A 23,755-nucleotide genomic window follows, 5' to 3' on the forward strand; every position below is an offset into this window, starting at 1 on the left:
AATGCAACGGCGAAGCGCAGATATTCAAATTTTGACGCGACGATCCCCTTCATGAACTGTCGTTTCCATTTTGCATTCGTTATTGATCGAAGGATTCGCGTTTCTTTCTACTTACAGCAAAGTTCCTGCCTATCTGAACGTGGTGGACATTGCCGGTCTGGTCAAGGGCGCCGCCGAAGGACAAGGCCTGGGCAATGCATTCCTCTCACACATCAGCGCGTGTGATGCCATCTTTCATCTGTGCCGTGAGTATCAATTAGAATCCGACTTCGTATATGTTTATTGCCCATTTAAAATGTCGAATACTGTTACTCCACAATTATCATTTATGATTTAATGAGATTCAATTGCCAAATGTTAGATGCAGACTTTTTTCGGTTAAAATAAGCTGTTCCATAGGGTGATTTAAAAATTTCAAACAATTAATAATTTTGAAAATAGGGTATATGGATCAAATCAGCCTATTATGATGCTCAACATTCATTGTTGTACATCTGCATTCGCGGAACATATGATTTCCTACGGCTTATAAACCAATACCATGATTTTTGATTTTCTTGCATAAACGATTGCTATCGCTAAGTAAATGATTCTTCGTACTAGGTAAAACTCCGATCTTGATATTTCTTTAGACATACATTTATTGCTATTCTGAATGAACGTCTCATGAACCATTTGCACCATAGTGGTTTTCAATTCCTTAACTACCATGCGGGCGGAGTGTTTTGGTTTGGTTTTTAAGCCGTCCACTTTCATTTCATTTTCATTTATTTAGTTTACATCTAAATAGATAACACTGAACCAACAATTTGATGCCACAATACACAGTTCGATGCCGCATCTCTCTATCCTCGAATGCGCCCCACGCTCGCCAAGTCGTTTTGCACCTGGTCTGCCCATCTCGCTCGCTGCGCTCAACGTCGTCTCGTACCTGTCAGATCCGAAGCGAACACCATCTTTGCAGGATTGCTGTCCGGCATTCTCGCAACATGTCCTGCCCATCGTACCCTTCCGGCTTTAGCTACCTTCTGGATAATGGGTTAGCGCCGTAGAGCTGGGCGAGCTCGTGGTTCATTCTTCGCCGCCACACATCGTATTTTTGCACACCATCGAAGATGGTCCTAAGTACCCGTCTTTCGAATACTCCGAGTGCTTGCAAATCCTCCTGTTTGCTGGTGTAGGGTGGTGTCACGTTTATTTTCGTTTTTGCCGCCATTTACAGCTGTTTAGACAACTTGTCTAACTTAGACAAGTTTGTTTGCTGAAGGAACAGCATCAGTCTCTTCGTCGTTTCGTCGGCATTACCCAGGACAGCTCTGAGACTAGTTGAGTTAATGTCGTTGTCCCGTGGCTGCTGCTCATACTTCCGACAATGGAGGATAACATGCCGCACGTCGATGATCAGCGGAGGATCCTTCTTCAGCAGAAATGTTTGGGTCAGTCTCGTGTGGTAAATTCTTAGTGTGGTTAACGCACGTTGGTCCGCAGGATTAGTCTGATCCGGTCGGCCTCGATATTTCCACTAATGTCGGCGTGTCCCGGTATCCAGCAAAATCGGACAGGTTTGTTGCGCATCACCTTTTAGATCTCTTTTATCCACGAGTGTTTTGATGTCCCGGATTCTAATGCCAACAAACAGTTGGCCGAATCTGTAAGGATCACCATTTCACCACTGGTGTTCGGGGCCGTGACCGCTTTCTTGATTGCATATGCCTCCGCAGAGAAGACACTACATGCTTGCGGAAGGCTGAACTATCTTGCGAGTCCGGTCGTGTGGCTGGTCGAGGCTGATCGATAGCGGGAAGTGCTGTGCCCGTATATTCGTAAAGACGGTCTGATGCCCTACGCACCACGAGGAGGGTGTCGTCCCCGTACAGAAGGATTTCAACTTCAGCGGGTAGAATTCGGAAAATGGACTGCTTTGCAATAAGAAACAGCGTCACGGATAGGACGAAACCTTGAGGTACTCCGTTCTCCAGGAAGTACTTTTGAGGCATGTATCCTCCTATGGACACCTGGAAGGTGCGATCCGAAAGGAAACTCTGCAGTCGATTCAGCATCCGACCACGTACTCACCAAGACCTTAGAGAGTCCCCAAGATGCCGTGTCGCCAGGTGGTGTCGTACGCCTTCGATAGATCCAGGGATGCTATTAGGCAGTGCTCGTCAGTAGTAGGCAGCGACCTTTAAAGTTCGGCAAAGTACGTATCGGTCCCACGTCCAGCACGAAAAGCGTGTTGGCGCTTGTCGAGCCGTCCACCTGATTCGAATTCGGTAATCAGTCGCCGATTGATAATCCGCTCGAGAAGCTTCGCCATGCAGCTGGTGAGCGAGATTGGCCGGAAAGCATTCGGTACGGAATCGTGGCAGTTTGGTTTCGGGATAGGTACCACGATGGCATTCCGCCAGCTGGCGGGAAACTGGCCACTGCGCCAGATATCGTTCAACAGCTCGAGAAGGGTCGTTTTTATGGAGAGTGGAAGACGTTGCAGCAGAGGATATCCGATTGAATCTGGGCCTGTTGAGGTACTTCGCCTTTTGTCGAGAGCCCACAGAAGGTCGCTCGGGGTAATGTCGATGTTGTACATATCATCATTATAGTGCGAAAAATCAATAGACCACGAATTTTTCCAATGACTCTTCCTTTGCCTTAGTGATTGCCTTTCGTGCCGCTGCTCGTGCTTCCTGGAATTTCGCCAACGCTTCGGGATGGCCCGAATCGCATTGCTGCAGACGTCGAATGGATCGGAGACACTTTCGCCTGTGCCGAATTGATGCTTTCGTTTCAGGGCACCACCGTGGTGCCGCTTTCGGCCCAATTCGGCCGCTTGTTCGCGGGATGGATTTTGTCGCTGCTGCTAGAATCTTCTCGGTGAAGCTGTCAACATTCCACTTGGCATCTGGCCGGATGGTTTCGGCCGTAAGCCGAACGTACTGATTGGTCGTTAGCTTGATCGTAGATCCACTTTTGTCGTGATGTTTTGTGGTTCATCCATCCAGGGATGGACAAGATGATCGAAAGCCGGTTGCTATTATGCGTGTCCGATAAGGTTCGCCAAGTAAACCTAGGAGCCAGATACTCAGAACAGATGGTTACGTCAATTGCCGAGGTGTTGCCCGTAGCCGAAACGATGCGGGTGTGTGAGCCGTCGTTTAGGATCACCAAACCAAATATTTTTTAGGTTTTATGAATCGTATTTTTATAATAGTTTTATAAAAACACATGAATATTAGTGTTTGGTACCTTTTTCCTTCTAAGTTCCAAACACACAACCAACAATAAAGGCCGGATCACGGTAGCGCGTTGCGCGTCAGCGCAGAATTCAGCGTTTTGTACTAAAACGCAACGCCAATAAACGTGACGCATTCACGCCCGGATTCTTTAGGAATGCCTCCAACAACTTCTTCGGCAATGTCTTCAGGAATTCCACCATCAATTTCGCCGGGAATTGATCCGAAAATTCCACCATTATTTACTCCAAGAAGTATTTTATAAGTTCTTCAAGGAATTCTTCAGATAATTCTTTTGCACTATTTCTGAAATTTTTTTCTGAGTAATATTCCGTGGAAATTCCGCTGAATTGCCAGTAAACATTCCTGAGAATTTTGCGAAAAGTCTTTGAATTTCTTATGTAAATTGCATAAAATTTTCAGTGAAAGTTTCAAATATTTTTTGTGCAAATTTCAAAGAATTTCTCCAGGATTTCACCGAAAATTTATACAGAAATTATACCAAAAATGAAATCAACAATGGAATTTTTGGAGGAATTCCTAGATTAATTCCCAAAGAAATCCTAAAAGAACTCCGGTGGAAACCTCAAGAGTTCCTCCAGGAGTTTCTCCGGATATTCCTTTGGGAGTTCCTCCGAAAATTCTTCCAGGAGATCCACCGGCAGTTCCTCCAATAATTCCTCCATTCCTCCTGAATTCTCCAAGAATTATTCCGGTAGTTCTATCGGCAGTTCCTACGGGGGTTCCTCTGAAAATTCATTTAGGCTTCTTCAGGAATTTATACAGAAATTCCTCCAGAAGCTCCTCCGAGAATTTCTCTGGGAGCTCCTCAAGGAATTCTCCGGGAGGTCCTCTGATGATGATGATGGTCCAGCTACATACCCCTACAAAAGTTTCAGCTAGACGAGATTTGTCTATAATAAAGATGAATTCTCCAAGATTTTTTCCGAGAATTCTTCTGGTAGTTTCACTGGCAGTTCCTCCGGGGGTTCCTTTGAAAATTCTCCCAAGTGTTTCTTCAGAAATTCCTCCGGAAGTTCCTCGGAGAATTCCACCGGCAATTCATCCGGGAGTACCACCAGTAGCTCTTCCAGAAAATCATTCGGGCTTTTTTCAAGAAATCATTTAGGCTTTCTTCAGAAATTTATCTGGAAATTCCTCCCGAAGTTCTTCCGATAGTTTCTCTGGGAGTTCCTCTAGTAATTCTTCTAGGAGTTTCTCCTGAAATTTCTCCGGGAGTTCTTACGGGAGCTCCTCCGGCAGTTCCTACGGGAATTCCTCCAGGAGATCCACGGGCAGTTTCACCGGCAGTTCTTCCGGGTGTTCCTCTGAGAAGGAACTCCCGGAGTAATTTCCGGAGGAATTCCCAGAGGAATTTCTGGAGGAATTCCTGGAGAAATAATCACAGGAATTTTCGGAGGAACTGCCGGTGGAACTTCTGGATGAGTTTCTTGAAGTACTACAATAAGAATTTCCGGAGCAAATTTATTTATTTATTTATTTATTTATTTATTTATTTCGTCAACCGACGTAGACTAGTACATATACAATATACATGTTTTATTTTATTTTCTTAATGCTATAAAAACGGTATTATAGTGTATAAAAATAAAAATAGTTTGACTAAGTAGTGTTTAATTTTGGGATTTAATGTAAATTTAGATGTGTAGGTTTCGAATTGTGACAAAATATTTTTTTAGGTTCTGCCGAGACATTGTAAAGTCAATAGTTTCGCAGTGTTGATTATAGATGGCCATCATCTGATTGAGAGGTCCGAATTTTGCATAATTTGTACGGCAGTGATTAATTAAAAATGTATGTCGATGACGCAGTTGTCGAGATGGTGTGTAGAAATTTAATTTCGATAAAATGTTTGTTGAATCAATACGCTGCGAAACTATATCGTTAATAAATGAAACCATTGCAGTTTCACGACGCTCTTTCAAAGATTGAATGTTTATAAGCTTGCAGCGTGCCTCATATGATGGAAGTGGGAATGTTGTCCAACCTAATTTACGAAGAGCAAATAATAGGAATTGTTTTTGTACTGATTCTAATCTTTCTTCGTGTGCTATTGAAAATGGAGACCATACCATGCTGCAATATTCCAGTATCGACCTTACATAAGCAATATATAATGTTTTAATTGTGTATGGGTCATGAAAGTTATAGCAGAAACGTTTTATAAAACCCATCATATTATTTGCTTTATGAATAATGGTGTTGTAATGGTCGATGAACGTTAGTTTGGAGTCTAAGATAATTCCTAAATCCCTAACTCTATCGCATTTCTCTACAACCTGGTTTCCTAATGTAATTGAGAGATTTGATGCTGTTCTGCTAGCGGAACTCTCGTAAGAACTCCTGGATGAACTCCCAAATGAATTTCCGTAAGAATTCCAGGAAGAACTTCCGGAAGAATTCTTAAAGGACCTCCCGGACTCCCAGAGAAATTCTCCGAGGAACTTCTGGAGGAGTTTGTAGATAAAGTCTAAATGAATTCCTGAAAGAAAGCCTGAATGAATTCCTGGAGGGAACTCATGAAGGAATTTTCAGAAGAACAGCCGGTGGAATTCTCGGAGTTTAATTTCTAGAGGAACTTCCGAAATCCCATTTCTCTTGAAATTCCTGCCAAATATCCTCCAGGAATTCCCTGTGAAGGCACTCTTGGAAAAACTCCTGGAGGAGCTCCCGGAGGAACTCCCACAAGCACTTCCGGCGAAATTCTCACAAGGAAGTCCTGATATAATTCTTGGAGAATTTCATAAAGGGATTTCTGGAAAAATATCTGAAAATTCTCCCGAGTGTTTCTTCAGAAATTCCTCCGGAAGTTCCTCCGGGAATTCCGCGCATAATCATGCACATCAATTTGAACATTACTTTAAAGATAAAATCATTTGAAACTTGAGCAACCCTAAGTACACTACGATACTGCTTTATGATAGCGTGCATTATCCAGACAGAAGAAGAAATGAATTGCAATAGTGAGGAGGTGCACGCATTGAAGAAAATGTATATTTATAACATTCTGTCACCGAATTAGTGAGTAGTATTGTATTTATTTAATTATTTGTATAATAAATCTTTATTCTAAAGCTTTGTAGCTGACCCTCAGGCAAATATGTGTCTCATTGCCAGAGATGCCAGATTTGAAGGCATGTCTTCAATTTGAAGACATTTGAATCTCCGTGAAAACATTTATTTTGTGAAGACATTTTGAAGACTTTCCAAAATATGTGAAGACTTGTATACTTATTTGAAGATACTTGAAGACAATCAATAAGCCAGCGAATAGAAAATACAATGTTATTACTTATAAATTCTGCTACCTCTATATGTAAACTTAATAAATATTTCATAAGTTATAATAGTGTTAGTCTCGGGCTTAGAATCTCAAAATTTATATTTAATACAAAAATACATTCATTGATAACTGTAATGCATTTTAGACCTCATGACGGCGGCGGCGTTTTTGGCGTGTCTGTGAAAAGGTATTTCGACCATTAAATCGAAACGCAATGACCGATCTAACATGCGGCAAACATAGACAGAATTCTTCTATGACTAGATTTGATCTATTCAACCGTTGAGCTGATTTTTTTTCTAAATTCCTTCTGAATTCATCTGATCTTTTCGGCATTTCCATTCCATCATTCCACATTCCTCTAAATATCCGTCGGGAAACTCTTTGAATTTCCCGTGGATTTTTAAAAGAATTTTCAGTGAAAATTTAATAGAATTTTTCCTATTTTACAGAAGAATTTCCGATGAACTCCCACAAAAAAATCCTTTTCAATTTCCACAAGAATTTTGTCTCAATTAATTTCCATAGAAAATTCTAACAAATGTCAACAAGGAATTGAAATTGTTTTGGTGTTAAAAGATATTTCTCAGAACTTCCATGGTAAAATTCTACAGGAAAATGTTCTTAAAACAAATCCCGAGGAAACTTGATACACGCTTTCGTAAAATTCTTCCTTGAATTCCTTTGGTAATTCTTCTATAAATATCTTTGGTCATTCTTCCATTATTTTCTCTGAGAAAAATCGTTCTGGTATTCTTTCTGAAATTTCTCCTAAAATTCCTCAACGAATTTGTCCGGAAGTTTCAGGGATTTCCCCAAAAAAAAATCCCCAGGAATTCTTTTGGAATTCCCTTTTAAAGCTCCTCCATAAGATCATCCACGAATTCCAGCGAAAGTATATCCAAGAATTCCTTCGGAAGATCCTCCATAATTCCCCCGGTAGTTCCTTCACGCACTCCTCCAGCAGTTGTTTTTAGGAATTCCTCCGGAAGTTCTTCCAGAAATTCTTTCGAAAGTTTCCCCAGGAATTCCCGTGGAAGCTTCTTTAGGGATCTCTCCGGAAATTTCTCCAGGAATTATTCTGGAAGATTCTCCAAGAATGTTGCCGAAAGCTTCACCAAGAATGTCTCCGGAAGTATACTATGGAATTTCTCTGTTATTTCTTCCAGAATTTCTTTCGGAAATTTCTGCAGCAATATCTCAAGAAGATCCTCTAAGAATTCATTCAGAACTACTTCCAAGAATTCCTCCGGAAGTTTGTTTAGAAATTTCTAAACAAGAAGGAATTCCTGTAGGAATTTCAGGTTAAATTCTAGAGGGATTTTCTGGTGAAATTCCTGAAGGATTTTCTTGATGAATTTCTGAAGGATATTCTTAGGAATTACTGAAGGAATTTTCGGTGGAATTCCTGAACACCGGGAAATACTTTTTTCCTAAGGAATATCCTTCAGAAATTCATCAGGAGAATCCTTCAGGAATTTCTCCAGAAAATCCCTCCGGAATGTATTCTGAAGTTCCTACAATAATTCCTTCTTAAGTTTCTTCAAGAATTTCTCCTGAAAATCCTCCAGCAATTCTTCCGGAAGTTCCTTCAATAAATCCTTTGGATGTTCCAATAGGAAACCTTCGGGAAATTTCGTCAGGAGTTTTAGAAGTTATAAGAAGCTCCATCCAGAAGAAATTAGTATAAGTAATAAGAAGGTTCATCAAGGCTTTATCCGGAAGTTGCTCCAGAAATTTATCCGGAAGTTCCTACAAATAATCTCATGTTAAATTTTGAATCCGTACAGGATATTCTTTTAAAATAATTTGGAAGAATTCCACGTGGAAGTTCAGTAAAAATAGCCAGTAGAATTTCAACCAGACTCAATAAAAAATCCAGCGAAACTCGTTATACACTATCTCGTGAAAATTTAAAATTAAATATAAATATTTAAAAAAAAATTAAATTATATTTAAAAAATATTCCCTAAAATTCTAACAATTTAAGTATTAAAAAATAAACATTATTCCACATCAATAAAATAAGAACTTGATTGAATTTACAGACCTGCTGGATTTTGAAATTTTTCGCTAATATTCATAATTTTAATATTGAAGACATTTGAAGACATTTTTAAACGACTGTGAAGATATTTGAAAATATCTTCTGGCATCCCTGATCATTGCGTCTGCTGAAAGAATCGGGTCTATCGAAAAGATATTTTAGTTGCTAGATAAAGATTGTCGCTGTCGTCGCTGTCCGAAACATCTTTTGCTGGTGAGGATAGGGGAGCTAAATGTCAAAGAAGGAAAATCCATACGATTTGACAGCTTGGTACCCAACATGTTCCGGACAGCAGAACAAAGGGAACCGAAGCGACAATATTTATCTAGTAACTAAAATATCTTTTGTCTATCGGCACCTTCCGCAATCGCAACACTACAAAGTAATTCGTTGTACCAATGCAATTATTTTTTCTGATGGCCTCGATTATCAATCGGCTATTGAGAATCAGGCGGCAAATTTGGTGTGGAAGTTTGACAGCATGCTGCGAGATATTCGTGCCTGCAATGCCGAGCGTCTGGTCAAAACATACACGAGTCAATGACGAAGCTGCATACCGAGTGTCAATGCAAGTGATAGTAAAACGAAGATTTCCGTCCTTGCTTAGGAGAATTATCGACATCTGGAACGTGTACTACTAGACAAGGGAGATAGTGAACAACGCGACCAGAAGCTATCATCACAACAATATGTGTATCGAGCTGACGTGGAGCACTTCTATCGTGTTGGATAGGTTTCGTCTGCGAATTGGAAAACCGTGTGTTACCCCGACTGGTCAACGTTATCGCAATCTTCCGATAGCTCCGATACCGCCAGAATCAGCAGAAGTGCTTCAAATGCCCGTTTACCTTCCAACGTAAAACAGAGGTAGATGTTCTAGCCATTCAGTGCCAGTGGATCATTTCACATCACATATACGATTTTTTTTTATTTCGATTGCTTCTTTATCCATCTGTGGCTTATAGGGAATATACAAGCTGATAGCAGTCGCGGTTTAGGGGTGATCAAAATATTTTATAAACATTAAAAATAGGCTGTATGATGTCTATATTTTATAATGCTTGTCTCTCAATCTTTGTTAGAACTTTAATGTTATTTTCTATTTAAAACATATCTAGACATTCAGATGTTCAAATTAGAAATGTATGTAAAACTTCTTGACGTCAAAGTGTTACGAGGGGGAGTGTTGCGCATAATCATGCGCGTCAATTTGAACATTATTTTAAAGATAACATCATTTGAAACCTGAGCAACCCTAAGTATACTACGATACTATTTTATGATAGCGTGCATTATCCAGACAGAAGAAGAAATGAATTGCGATAGTGAGGAGGTGCACGCATTGAAGAAAATGTATATTTATTACATTCTGTCACCGAATTAGTGAGTAGTATTGTATTTATATAATTGTTTGTATAATAAAACTTTATTCTAAAGCTTTGTAGCTGACCCTCAGGCAAATATGTGTATCATTGCGTCTGCTGAAAGAATCGGGTCTATCGGCACCTTCCGCAATCGCTTGAATTAATGCAGAAATTCCCAGATGAAATCCTGAAAGTATTTCCAGATGAATTGCTGTTCTTTAATTGCATATTATTCGGCAACTCGGCCGTACGAAAACCATTTTTTGTTAAATATCTTGGCTGTGCATATGCATAGCACATGTTTCGAAATGGACAAATTGATATGAAATTTGCGAAAAAGAATCCACGTGTCTTGGAGGGACTCGAACCCTCAACCTCCTACTCTCTACACAACCTACACAACAAGACCACTTAAAGATCACGTTTGCGGAAAAGCCATCAGAATCCGAGTACCAACCTCCACCGCGGTTAGCTCTCTTTTTTGCAAATTGAATATCTTTCGGATGCTTGATTTGTCCAATCTCCACATGTGCTTTACTGTTGTATATCCACAGTCAAGCGAGTGCACATTGTTTATTAAACGAGAGGATCGCACTCCATGCCTCCCAACAACGGGCTGGGCGGGCTGGAGTTCCTGGAGGAAGGCCCGGAGAAGTTTCTAGAATGATTTCCAAAAGAATTTCTCATAGATTTACAAGTGAAATTATGGAGCGAAATCGGAGGATTTCCGTCGTAAATTTCTGAAAAAACTTCTAGAGGAATTTTGGGAGCAAATTCAGTATGAATTCTTGAAGTAACTTTAGAATGCATTCCTGAAGGAAATGGAAATGGAAATTCCTCATGAATTTCATTAATCAAAAATTAGAAATTACATATTTTACATTACAATTACATTACATAGAAATTACAATTACAGGAGAAGGATTTTTGAACGATTTTCAAATGATTTTGTTTTTTGATTTGATGATTTAATTTTTTTCAGGATTTTTATCCGGGAGTACCTCCATAAATTTAATAGCGAAATCCTCTAGGATTTCATTCTGGAATTCTTTTCGCAATTACTTCAGAATATCCTTCAAGAATTCCTCTAGAAATTTCTTTAGGAATTTCTCCAGGAATTCGTCCAAGTATTTCCCCGGAAATTCTTCCAGGTATTTTCCCGAGAATTCCTTCAGGTACTTGTCCATAAAATTCCTTCAGGAGTTTCTCCGAATTTTTTCCGCGGAATCGTCCTAGAACTCTTTCCGGACTTCACTCGGAATTTACTCCATAAAGATTTCAAGGAGAATTCTTGAAATGTTTCGAGTTATTTTGAACTTTCATATATTATGGATCCTGGATTCCTTTATAAGTTTTTTGAGAATATTTTGAATTTCAACCACCTATTTCTGAATATGATTGAATGTACAGTGCACTGGCTACGCCCTTGGACACGAAAGTCCATCACCTTGTCTTAGTCCCTTGCGCATTTCGTATACGTCTTGAAATCAATGAACAGATGGTGCATTGGGACCTGTTATTCACGGCATTTTTGAAGGATTCGCCGTACAGTGAAGATCTGGTCCGTTGATCTGGTGAACGAACTTATTCACTATTGGTGACAGACGACAAAAGATGATTTAGGATGGTGATCGCTCGAAAGTTTTCACACTCCAGCTTTTTGCCTTTCTTGTAGATGAGGCATATGACCCCTTCCTTCCACTCCTCCAGTAGCTGTTCAGTTCCCCAGATTCTGACTATCAGTTTGTGCAGCCAAGTAACCAGCTTTTCCGGGCCCATCTTGTTGAGCTCAGCTACCAGATACCATCTTTAACAGCTATTTTATTGGTCTTTAGCTTAGGTGTTGAATGGGATACTTAACTTAGAACAAATTTGTAGAAGACGGCAACAATATCTAACCCAAGGAGTATTTCTATATATACTAACGCCGCCAAGTGGAAGAGTTCCAAAATAATACGATCTGCGACAGTTTCGTTTTGACCTCCTGAACAAATTTGTGGAAGACTGTAACTTTCTAAATCTTACGGATTCCAAAATATCTTATAAAGCGTTCCGAATGTTTGGGAGGCTTGGTTGTTAGAATGTTGATCAATCCCCACTTTTCACATTTTCTATTGTTCAACCAAACGACAGTTTTGGTCATATGATCCCTGCAGCAAATGACATTTCCGACCAAACGGCTATTTCGGACGGCATTTTCAGACAAAATTTAATGACCTTTTGGCGAAACGACTTTTTCGGTCAAATTACCAACTTGGCCATATGCCCTTTTCGGCTGTATGTCGCTTTCCGCTTTCGGCTGGATGAAATTGGTTTCCGGTCAAATGACTTTCGGCAAAACGTTTCTTTCTATTTTTATAGCCGTGTGCCGTCTCGCTCAGTCATTTAACTCCCAAAATCTAATTACCGCGATTTCCACGACACAATGTCCACTCGTCTTTAATCGGATGACCTTCGATCATAAATGTTTTCAATTCAATTTAGCCTACAATTGTTTCCGAAGTACCTACATATTTCTAATTATGTAAACACAAAAATACAAATGCCCAAGATTCTGTTACCATAAAATAGAGTGATACACATAATACAGAACCGCCTCCAGTCAACACAATTTGCGGTGCTGCACATCTCAATCGAATAAAAGTCCAATTTTCAACGCTTTTACAACGTGAAGATTGCCGGGTAAACCCGTCATCGCCCCGCGGAAAAAAAAGACCGCAGACCGAGGGAGGCTTGTTTGATTTTGATTTGCAGATCTTGCTTCAGAAGAAAAACCGCAATCTCGGTCCCGATGGGCCGTAAAAACGGCACGTTCCCACAGCCATTATCGGTTCCGGTCGGGTTGGGACCCATAAGCTTTTTATGTTTGTCGCTATTTTTTTTCTGCGCGAGCGCTCCCCCTCCCTTTCGGTGAGTGGTGAGCAAATTCGCTTTGTTTTTCCTTCTACTTAGGCAAAAGTTGCCGCCGGAGCTGCCATTGGTCACTGATGATAGTAATTTTAGCGAGAGAAAAGGCAACATTTTTACATCGTTTCAAATTGATTACATTTCTACCTTCGAGGTGGATGCCGGGCCCTGGGAACGAGAGGGTCGGAGTGCTCATGACGCACGAAGAGAAATGGCACGGTTTTCTACTCGTTGGCGGCTCGGTGGGTCTTTGATCTCCCAGCGCGTGGGTTTGTGCATTTATTTAATTTGAATTTGATCGGATTTTCCGCTTATTATTGCCGTTATGGTCCATTTTGAGTAGGTTTCAATATATCTCTATCTGGTTTCGTTTCCCTTAGGTGCATTCGATGATCCGGATGTGACGCACGTCGAAGGTGAGGTAGACCCAGTTCGCGATCTGTCCATCATTGCGGAGGAGCTGCGTTTGAAGGACGAAGAGAAGTTGCTGGTCAATCTGGACAAGCTGGAGAAGTTGGTGACCCGCGGTGGAGATAAAAAAGTCAAACCCGAATATGTGAGTAAATTAAAAAATATATATATGAAGGAGCAGAAAAAAACAATCATTGGACGTCAAATTTGTAAATGAATTTCGTGATAAGTTGCCCAGAATTAAGCTTTGTAACTCCAACGCCAATCATCAGCCATGATAGTGCTTCCCAATCGATTTTGTTTGATCTTATTACAGATAATAAGATCGGACTATCTCAATAACAAGACGCATTCCGAATCATTCAGTCTACGACTCACGCGTCATACCACAGAATCTATGAGCGGAAACAACTGCATCCCGATTCCATTGCATTGCACTAAACTCGCAACAACTCCCCGGGGGTAGGTTTTATCGTCACATTGCCTTTTTGCGCGTACCTACGGAGAGCGTTGGGTCGTTCACGTCGTTATCATTACGATGGGGGCGCTGCTGATGGCAGGCCAACTGCTTTACTTGGTGGTGAAATTTACATCTTTTTATAGATATGAACGCTTCTTTTCGCTGTGTATATCTTCTACTCCGCTCCACTATTGCGATTGCGATCTTGGCAAAGTGATGCTGATGCAAGCCCGCTGGCCAAACTGTGTGCCAGCGTTATTATTGTTATTAAATGTTTCATAAAGTGAGCATGCTTCCTTTCGATCGCCACCATTGCGACTGGCCGGGGACCGGTGCAGTATCGTTTGGACGTGATTATTATAATAAGCTCGACAATGCAGCCCAACCCAAGCCTCCAGGGAAAAGATCGTGAACTGGTTGCTGCAGATACACTTCCTGAAATTGGACCCCAGTTGGAATCCAGTTGAACGACTAGAAATATAATCTAATTTGAAAGGATTTACAATAACAATTAATATAAAGTTTAACTAGATAAACACTTGTCTACGGCAAGGCTCAATGTTTAGCAAAACACTTTATATAAATTACGTGTTCACACCTTTTGGCGTTGTACATTTATTAACGCTATAGACCGATAGTGAACTGAAAAATCAAACACCCAATGGAGGTTCAGGTAGGGTTTTGTAAGTAATTTGACCATATGTTTCATATTAAGTAATTGGATACTTAACCTTTATTATGCAACTACTTTCAATAACGTTATTTTTTCACTTTTCCATTACAGCATAACAGAAAAAAAAACTTGGTGTGGTTAAACGATTTTTTTCTGAGAGTAAAAGACTCAAGTTGAATTAAAAAAAAAACAAATTATTAGATTTGTTTTCAATCTCTATTTTTATAAAGTATGCCATGGCAATATTCATACCACTGATTTTTTCCCTTATAGGGCACTGCACGGAAGAATCTCTTTCTTTTTCGTTCTTCATGAAATTTGTTTATTGGCCTTGTTGTTTTCTAATTTCTTTGCAGCGAGAAAGAGACAAAGCAGTCCGTGCAGTGCCCTATGTTTTTTTATTAGAGACTCTTTAAAATTTTATTCGAGTCTGTCAAGAGTTTACAGAGTTCATTGACACTGCTTAAATTACTACGTTGTATGACATCGTTCGTTTTCTCCTTGAGAGTTGTTGCAGCGATTTCATCTTCATCAAGGTGTTTCCATCTTCTTCTTCAAGGTTTCACTTTGGGGTCAAATCGCGTCAATCAGCGATATTTCTTTAAAGAACTCCAGTACTCTTTTTGCTTGACTGTTGTCGTCGGCTAATGCTTCCTCCATGTTTGGTTGGAGCCCGATTTTCTTTCTTGCGTCGTCGTATCCAGGGCACTGAACGATAATGTGTTTAATGGTGAGTGGGTGGTTACATTTTACGCACTTTGGTGGGTCTTCCTTTTCCAGTAAATATGCATGTGTTAGCCGGGTGTGGCCTATTCGTAGTCTGCTGAGTATGACATCTTCTTTGCGATTTCCTGTTAGCGCCTCTTTGAATGGTTTGGTAGTGTTTTTTATCTCTCTAAGTTTGTTGTGGGCTGTTGAATTCCATTCGGATTCCCATTTTTAGTCATACTATTTTTAATGATGGTTTTATTTCGCGGTGATCAACTGTTTTCCACGTAATTGTGCTCATCTCTAGCGCACTCTTTGCTTCTTTGTCCGCTTTCTCATTTCCTGGGATGCCTATGTGACTAGGGACCCACATGAATGTTACCGATGTACCTTTCTTCCCTATGTTGGTGTACAGATGAACTATCTCGTCTTTCAAGCTGGTTCTGATTTTCTTCTTTTCTAGTGATGTGACAACACTTAAAGAATCGGTGCAAATAATATATGCGCCTACTCTTTCCTGGTTTGAAATCCAGTTTAGGGCCTCTATTATTGCAAGGCTCTCCACAAGCGGGCTTGGTAGTCATATGACTACTGCTTCTGCCTCATACGCAGGAGGTCGTGGGTTCAATCCCAGGTCCGTTCCATTCTCCTACTTTGTATCTTTCTCTTTATTTCTCATGTTCTAGCAATCGCTAGAACTGGAAATGGATTTCCATGCCGTTTCCAATACTATTCCTATACCTTCAACTTGAGTATTCTAACAGTAATCTGCTAGAATTGGAAATGAACTATAGAGCTCGTTTCCTACATCCAATTAGAAATTCCATCAGTTACCTTCTCCTATCTATCACATTGGCAGCTCGTTAACCAAGACGGACCTCTGCCTCTCCAACCTAACCCAGAAATTCCAACAAATTCCGCATGAACTCGTGGCAAGTGCAGAGGTATATTCGGCTTGCAGTGGGCGAGTTGACTTGCATTCTGACGTGGCAGGCGCCAGTATGATCTAACAAATGAGATCACCAGTACTTGTACATTGAAGATGTGTGCTAGTCCCAAGCAAACATCTGTTGGTTCCCTGTACAAGAACAACTGATCTGGTCATAATGGAGTAGCAACTACGAGCAGTCAATCAAGCTCAAGCTCAAGCTCAAGCTCTATTATTGCAAGGCTCTCCACACTATAAATACTGAGTAGACTATGGGTTCGCTTGCGTATGATTCCTTCGTCGGTTACTATGCTGTATCCCGTTTTAGAGTCGTTTTTTGATCCGTCCGTGTATATCAGCTTGCAGAACTTATATTTGGTGTGGATTCTTTCAGCAAACAGTTTTTTAAGTTCATTTGGGGTTTTCCCGTTTCTACTAGCGGACATCATTGTTTTGTCTATTAGAATGTCTTTTCTTATCCATGGCGGAGTTTTTGGTATATTTAGGGATTTGCTTGGTGGTAGAGGAATTCCAATATTTTCGATAATATTCTTGCTTCTTGTTCTGATATTGTTTGGCTCTGATGCTGGGCCTTGAGCCCACAATTCTCCTGAGCTGTTGTTATTCTCTTCGTCTGTTGCACTATTTGTTAAAGCCTGTTCATTGTTTGTTTGCTTTGTTGCGAAGATAGCGAGTCTTTGACTGAAGAAACTTCTAAGACTTGGTATACCCGATTCGGCTTGTAGGGTTTCTATTGGGCTGGTTTGAAAAGCTCCTGTTATTATTCGTAATCCTTGGTTATGTATGCTCTCTAGCTGCTTCATTGTAGATTCACAGGTTGAGGAGATGATTGGCGCGCCGTACAGCATTTTCTCTAGTACAGCTGATTTGTATATTTTTGATAAAGCTTGCCGGTCTGCACCCCATTGTTTGATGATTGTGCAACGTAAAAACTGTATTCTTTGCTGGCATGCTGCCTTTATTTCTTCGATGTGTATTTTGAATGTTAGGTGTTGGTCTAGTGTTACTCCAAGACATTTATGACTGAGCTTGTACGGTATTATGTCGTTGTTAATTTTAAGGTTTACGTTGGCTTGTTTTTTTGATCTCGCTTTTTTGAATACTACGGTTGCACATTTTTCGGCTGAGATCTTGAATCCAGTGTGGGTTTCCCAAGCTTCAATTTTTTTCAAAGCAAGTTGCAGGTTTTTAGATATTTTCTTCTGGTTACTGTCGCTGGATATCAAAGCTACGTCATCTGCATAAAGTAAGACTTGGACGTTTGGTGGTAGGTCTGAGCATATGGTGTCTATAGCTATCAAGAACAGGGTCACGCTTATAACTGATCCTTGACACAAACCATTTTCCATTAGCGTGTCGCGGGAGTATGTGCCGTTTACCTTAACTTTGAAGCTCCTTTTCATCAGCATTTGTTGAAGATATTTGATGAGGTTTCCTCCTATTTTCCATTCGCTTATTCTATTCAGAACTAATCTGCGCCAGGTTGTGTCGTAGGCTTTTTTAATATCCAGAAAAACTGCTTGTGTTAACCGTTTTTTATGCATTGCTTCTCTCACGATGTTGTCAAAATGGCCCAGATAATCGGTAGTAGATCTACCTTTCCTAAAGGCATACTGGTGTTGATTGATTAGATTTTTTTCTTCTAAGATGAACATTAGCCTGTTGTTGATCATTCTTTCCATGATCTTTCCAAGACAACTGTTTAGGTAGATAGACCTATAGTTTCCAGGGTTGTTTCTTTCCCCTTTTCCTTTGTAAATAGGTTCTACGAATGATTTGGTCCAGCTAACTGGATACATGGATTCATTCCACAACCAGTTGTATGTTTTCAGCAAGAGGTTCTTATATTCTACTGGCAAATGAGTGATCATGGCATAGTGTATGTTGTCTGGACCAGGAGATGACCCTTTTAATCCTTCCATTGCCTCTGCTAGTTCGTTTTTGGAGAATGGTGCGTTGTACTCTGCTGTATCCTCATTTCTTATTTCGAGAGGTGTTTGCTCGATCCTGTTCTTCAATGGTATAAAGTTTTGATTGTACTCTTTATCGCTTGATATTTTTCCAAAGTGGTCAGCTAGGCTGTTTGCTATTTCAATGTTTGTGTTCATGCGTTGGCCGTTAAAGTTGATTTCTCTGATAGCTGATGATTGGTATTTTCCCTGAATTTTCCTAAAATTGCTCCACATCTCTTTGGCCGGAGTATGAACGTTGAATTTGCTGACGAATTCTTTCCAAGAGCTAGTTTTTGCTTCTGTGATGATTTTTTGTGCTCTGTCATTGGCGTCTTGATATTCGTATATTAGTTGCGGGCTTGGAGGTTTGTTCTTGTTATTTTTAAGTTTACGTAGAGCTTCTAGTTTTTACAGCTGTGGCTACTTCTTTGCTCCACCATGGCACACGTTTTCCAGCAGTTGTTGGTTTAGTTTTTGGAATTGATTGTTCTGCTGCTATTATTATTTGTTTAGTTATTTCTTCTACTTGATCGATGACATCATTTTTCGTCTCAATGTTAATGTTATTTTGGAATTTTTCCCAATCCGCATCTTCTATTTTTCATCTTGGAATACGATCACTTGCTGGCGATTTTGACGGTGTCGACATAATTAGTGGAATATGATCACTTCCGTGTGAATCCTCACAGACCAGAGGCGTCGCGTCCGCATGTGCAACCTGTGCACTGCACAGGTAGCTATTTGTCCCTAACATTTAAACTCTCAATAGATTTCTTGTCATTCTTATACAAATACTTGGATTATGTGCATTTGTCATATGTTTAGTACATATTTAACGATTGAGTAGAAGTAATCGTAAAATATGCACGGAATTTTTACAGGCGACACGTGATATGAGGCAACCGAAATGCCACGATGGGGGCGCGTTATATTTTACTCCACGATACCGAAACGACGACGCACCGCCACATGTTGTCCAACACGTGCACTTTCAGCAGAGAACGGTTTGCCATGCATTATACACGCATTATTTTGTATGTGTAGGTCATCCGCTTTAACCGCAATCGGCGATTTATAGGTAGCCAAAGCGTTCATCGTTTGCAGTGCACGGTTTGGTGCCGATGCAGAAAAGCACATCGGTTTGGTGCCTACCGAGTAGGTAACCCATACCGCTTCCAACAGCGCATGTGCGTTTGGTTGAAGAGCGCGCAATCGGAACAAAATAGAAAAAAGAAAAGAGGCGGTGATTAAATGAATTTTTTGCTCTCTCAAGTTCCATCATGGCGAAAGTCCGGTTTTGAATAAGCACATTGGACCACAAGCTTTTTAATATTTCAAATTGATGGGGATTATGGCTCATGATGATTTTTTTTCGTCAAATCCAATATCCAAAGGCTATTCGTATATCATGTGGACAACTTAGCGGGTAGAGAGGTAGGGAAAATGTCCATGGTTTACACAAATTAATGATAAACTGCATGATCAGATGTGTACGCTGATGTAGGGAAGTACACATCAAAAATTGTTCGACATCTGTCCACGTGGTATGAAAACAGCCCTTCGGAAAAAAAAGATTCATATGAGAAATAAACTAAAATAGAATAATTAATAATTGAGTAACGTTTAGATTACAGATATGTTTCGATTTTATCACGTTCCGATTTTATCACACTCCGATTTTGTCACGCTCCGATTTCGTCAACAAAATTATTCCATTTTTATCAACAAGAAAATTCAATAATTTTTTTAGAGATTTAGCCTTTAAAATAAACTAACTTGGGTTAGCTTTTGGTTAAATGTTGTATTTATAATATTTCAAGCACTAACGGTTATAAGACCGTAACTGACAAGAGAGGATTCTTTTCACCGACTTCATCGAAATAAAAGTGATAAGATGCGGGTTTGTTTGCCCTTTATTACTTCAGGACGAAGGATTACACTGTTATGTAGCGTTCTGATATAACTGAAAAGTCGTTGAAATACTTTTTCGGATGTTTTAGGCCGTCCAAACTATAATGGAGTACATATCCTCGAATGCATCAAGAACTAAGATAGGATGTGCCAAGTAGTCAGTAAAAATCGTACCGATTTGCTGTCACACTCGTACCGGTTGCTGATTGGTTGAAAATGACAATCGATTACTTCGATTGGTGGCGGCGCGTTTTTCGTAGGGCAGCATGTTGTTTGCTTGGCCGTGTTGTAGGTTTGTAAAGTTGGTATTAAGCAAAATACGTAAATGTTTGAGTTCCAATTTTAGTAAAGTAAATTTATATTGAACTGCAAACGTCATATAAATTATTCTCAAGGGTTGTAAAGGTTTAAAACTGTTGATTTTAATCATTATAATTCACCTTTCCGTCGTTTTCGATCTCAAAGTCATTTTTTCAGTAGCGAAAAATTCTCACTGTTAGTCTTTCGCTTCTCTTACATAAATAATGGATGGAACAAGAAGAAAAACATCAAGTTTTGATACATGATATTTAGAAGATTCTGTACCAAATTACTTTGGCTGCACTGGCGACCCCCTCGTCAGAGCAACCGACTAAAAACAACAAGGCAGTCTCAATTGAGTTGTCACATCCTTTCCTAGAACAAGAAATATGTCTACAAAAAAATTGTCCTAAGCTGAGATATATGCCCAAAAATATTTATGTGATCATAAGATATAAATATATGCCTGCTTTGAGCGTGTTTACAGCGGCACACTAGGAGTTAACTTTCTCAAATCAGTATGGCGAAAGGCTTATGCCGATTTTGTCACGGAACAGTTTATCAACTGAAACTCACGGACCGGAACATATCTGTATAAGCTTCATTGTAGAGACCCCATTTTTCTGATATGTATGACATGCTAATTACAAATGTGTATTACCTGTCTAATCATTCTTAATATATTTCAATTTTATGAACACATAATTATTAAGACTTGTCTCATTCTACGAAATAACTTGAATTAAAATTAAAAGATACCGTTTCATTGAATAGCTGTCTTATATGTCATATTGAAAAGCATTATGATTCCCCAGATTAGTTTGTTTTTCAATTAAACCCACTTTCACTTTAAGTTTAGTTTGAGCTTAATTCGATAAATTAGATGTAGCTTAGAAGCAGATAGACGAAACATATGGGAAACACGGTTGAAGATAGATCTTTCATATTGCATGTGTCATTTCAGGTCCCTTTTTCAGGTCAGGTTTTTTCTCAAAATATTTAATTTTGGGAAGCACGAACAATTATCAACTCATCATAATTTACATTATGGAATGCTTAACTTTTTTTCTACAACAAATATAATTTAAAAAAAAGTATCACCGGCGCGTGCTTACTCGTAATTTTAATGGTGATACATTGACAGCTACATCAAACAACTGAAAACCGAAATACACTGCTCGGTGCACAGGTTGAAGAATTGACCACGCGACGCCTCTGTCACAGACGGTAAGTTCCAATATTCCCGCTAGTTGATTAGAGCAGAGGCAAATGTCGATGCAAGATCCGATTCCTGTGCCGCTGTTTATGTAGGTTTTCTCACCGTTGTTCAGAACTACCAGGTTCTTTTCGTTTATTATTGATTCTATTGTTGTACCTCTAGTGCTGATATTTTCCGATCCCCATAAGGGATGATGGGCATTTATGTCACCTACCAGGATGAAAGGTTCAGGAATTTGATCTATTAAAGCCATAATATCCTCTTTTGTGATCTGTTCCCCCGGAGGGAGGTATACGTTTAGTAAGTTTGCGTTCAGTGGTGCTCCGATGTTAACTGCAATTGCTTCTAGATCTGTATCAATATCTATGATTTGACTATCGATGTCGTTTTTTACTGCGATTATTACACCGCCTGCTGCTCTTGCTCCATTTGTTCTTGGACGATGGTATATTGAATATCCTCTGATTTCTGATTGGTTGTCATTTTGGCACATAGTTTCTTGAAGGCAAATAGCTAATGTATTGTAAGTGCTTGCAAGGATGTTGAGGTCAGGCCTTCTTCCTCTTAAGCCTCTTACATTCCATGAAATTATATAATGTTCACTGCTGATTGTACTTGAGTGGTCTTGTGTTGTTTGTGCTATTTTGAAAAGCTTTTTGGTTTTGCTATTATTTTCTAGGATTTCATTTTCTCGTTTCCGTCATCTGAGTTATTTTCTGGGTCTGTGGAAATATATCCTACTTCTTCGGCAACTGCTTTCATTTTGTTTCCTTTTTTCCTTGGAGGTGAACTTGGCTGCTTCTCTTGACTTCTTGTGTGCTTAGTTGGGTTCTTCTGTCCGCTATGGGAGGGTGCGTACAAATTTAATGTTGCTTGTAGTTTACTGTTGTCTTTTTTCAGACTTTCAAGTTCGTTCTCGGCTGCTTTTCTTCTTGTTTTCTCCTCTTTGTAGACTGATACCAGATGTTCGTGGTTCAGTGCTTTGTATTTTTCCTCCATGGATTCCATCTTTTTCTCGTTTTCATTTGTGACTTTTTTGATTTCTTCTTTGTATTCCTTCAGCTTCACTTCGAACTGATTTTTGATGTCAGCTCTGATCTTTTCTTCAAGGGTTTTCTTTTCTTCGTTTAGTTGTTTCACTTGGTCGGCGTAAGTATTCGAGCTTTGATCTTCTATCATTTTTCTGGCTTCCCAGAAAGACAAGTTTTTATCCACTTTGATTTTTATTATTTCCTTTTCTCTTTTTAAGACGAGGCATCCATTAAAGAACGCTCCGTGCTCGTTTCCACAATTTATACACTTTTCTCGGTTTTCACATTCTTCATGATAGTTATTTCCACATTTCCCGCACTTTTTCTCACTTGAACAGTTTCTTCCAATGTGGCCAAACTTTAGGCACTTAAAGCAACGCATCGGATTTGGATACCATGGTCTTGTTTCCAGCACAGTGTATCCAATTTTAACTTCTTTGGGGGGTGTTTTTCCTTTAAGCGTAAGAACGAAAACTCCCATCGGAATTTTAACATTGTCGCGCATTTTCATCAACTGTTTGACTTCCGTAACTCTTTGGGAGGATAGGTTTTCCAGAAGCTCGTCGTCACTCACTTCCTTCAAGTCTCGGCAGACTATCACTACTTTGCTCGAATTTAAAGTTTTGTGCTCGTACACTTTGACGGTAATTTCGTCACACAATTTTTCAATTTTAGCCAGGTTTTTTGCCTGGTGTTCGTTCCTCACCGTCACTAGAATTCCATCCTTCGTTTTCTTTGCGCTGGTTCCGCTTCCACAGTAACTTTGGATTGTTTTTTCACAAGTATCAGGGAAACTCCGTGGAAATTTGTATCCTCTTCAATCCTTTCCTTCACCATTATCATTTCTCTGGGGTTTCCCCCAGAGGTTTCCCCCAGTCGGGGGAAATTGGATGCACTCATCCGGCAAGTTGGTGTCGCCGGTGGCGCAGGGTTTATTCAAGTTCAGAGCCCTATGTATGTTGTTTACGCTTCGGTCGACGGCACTAGTAATTGGTGATTCGACACTTTCACGGTCTCGGTCGGGGGTAATATGATACTTTCGCGATCGCGGTAGTTGGTTTAATTAATTGCCAGCAGAGTGTAAAATAATCGAAAATTTTTAGTGAAGTCCATTTTTCTTCATTTGTCAGTTCACTTCCGAAACATTCATAGTCGGCTCTGGACAGTCAATATTCAGTTGAATATTAGTCATTGAATATTTATGCACATTTTACAAATTGATAGATTATCTGAAATCTGAATACGTTTTAAATGAGTAAAGTGATTTATCACACAGGACTGAATCCGAT

At 39.8% G+C, this 23,755-nt stretch overlaps 1 protein-coding gene across 1 annotated transcript in view; it reads left to right on the forward strand.

Moving 5' to 3' along the window:
• LOC134205700 (obg-like ATPase 1) overlaps positions 1-23,755 on the forward strand; it is a 138,887-nt gene that overhangs the window by 81,396 nt on the left and 33,736 nt on the right. Inside the window, exons 4-5 of the mRNA XM_062681229.1 lie at positions 118-245; positions 13,233-13,408. Of these exons, the coding sequence (XP_062537213.1) occupies positions 118-245; positions 13,233-13,408 (304 nt within the window). The remainder of the gene's footprint in view (positions 1-117; positions 246-13,232; positions 13,409-23,755) is intronic.

The sequence above is a fragment of the Armigeres subalbatus genome, chromosome 1 (assembly GCF_024139115.2).
Source record: "Armigeres subalbatus isolate Guangzhou_Male chromosome 1, GZ_Asu_2, whole genome shotgun sequence".
Lineage (NCBI taxonomy): Eukaryota > Metazoa > Arthropoda > Insecta > Diptera > Culicidae > Armigeres > Armigeres subalbatus.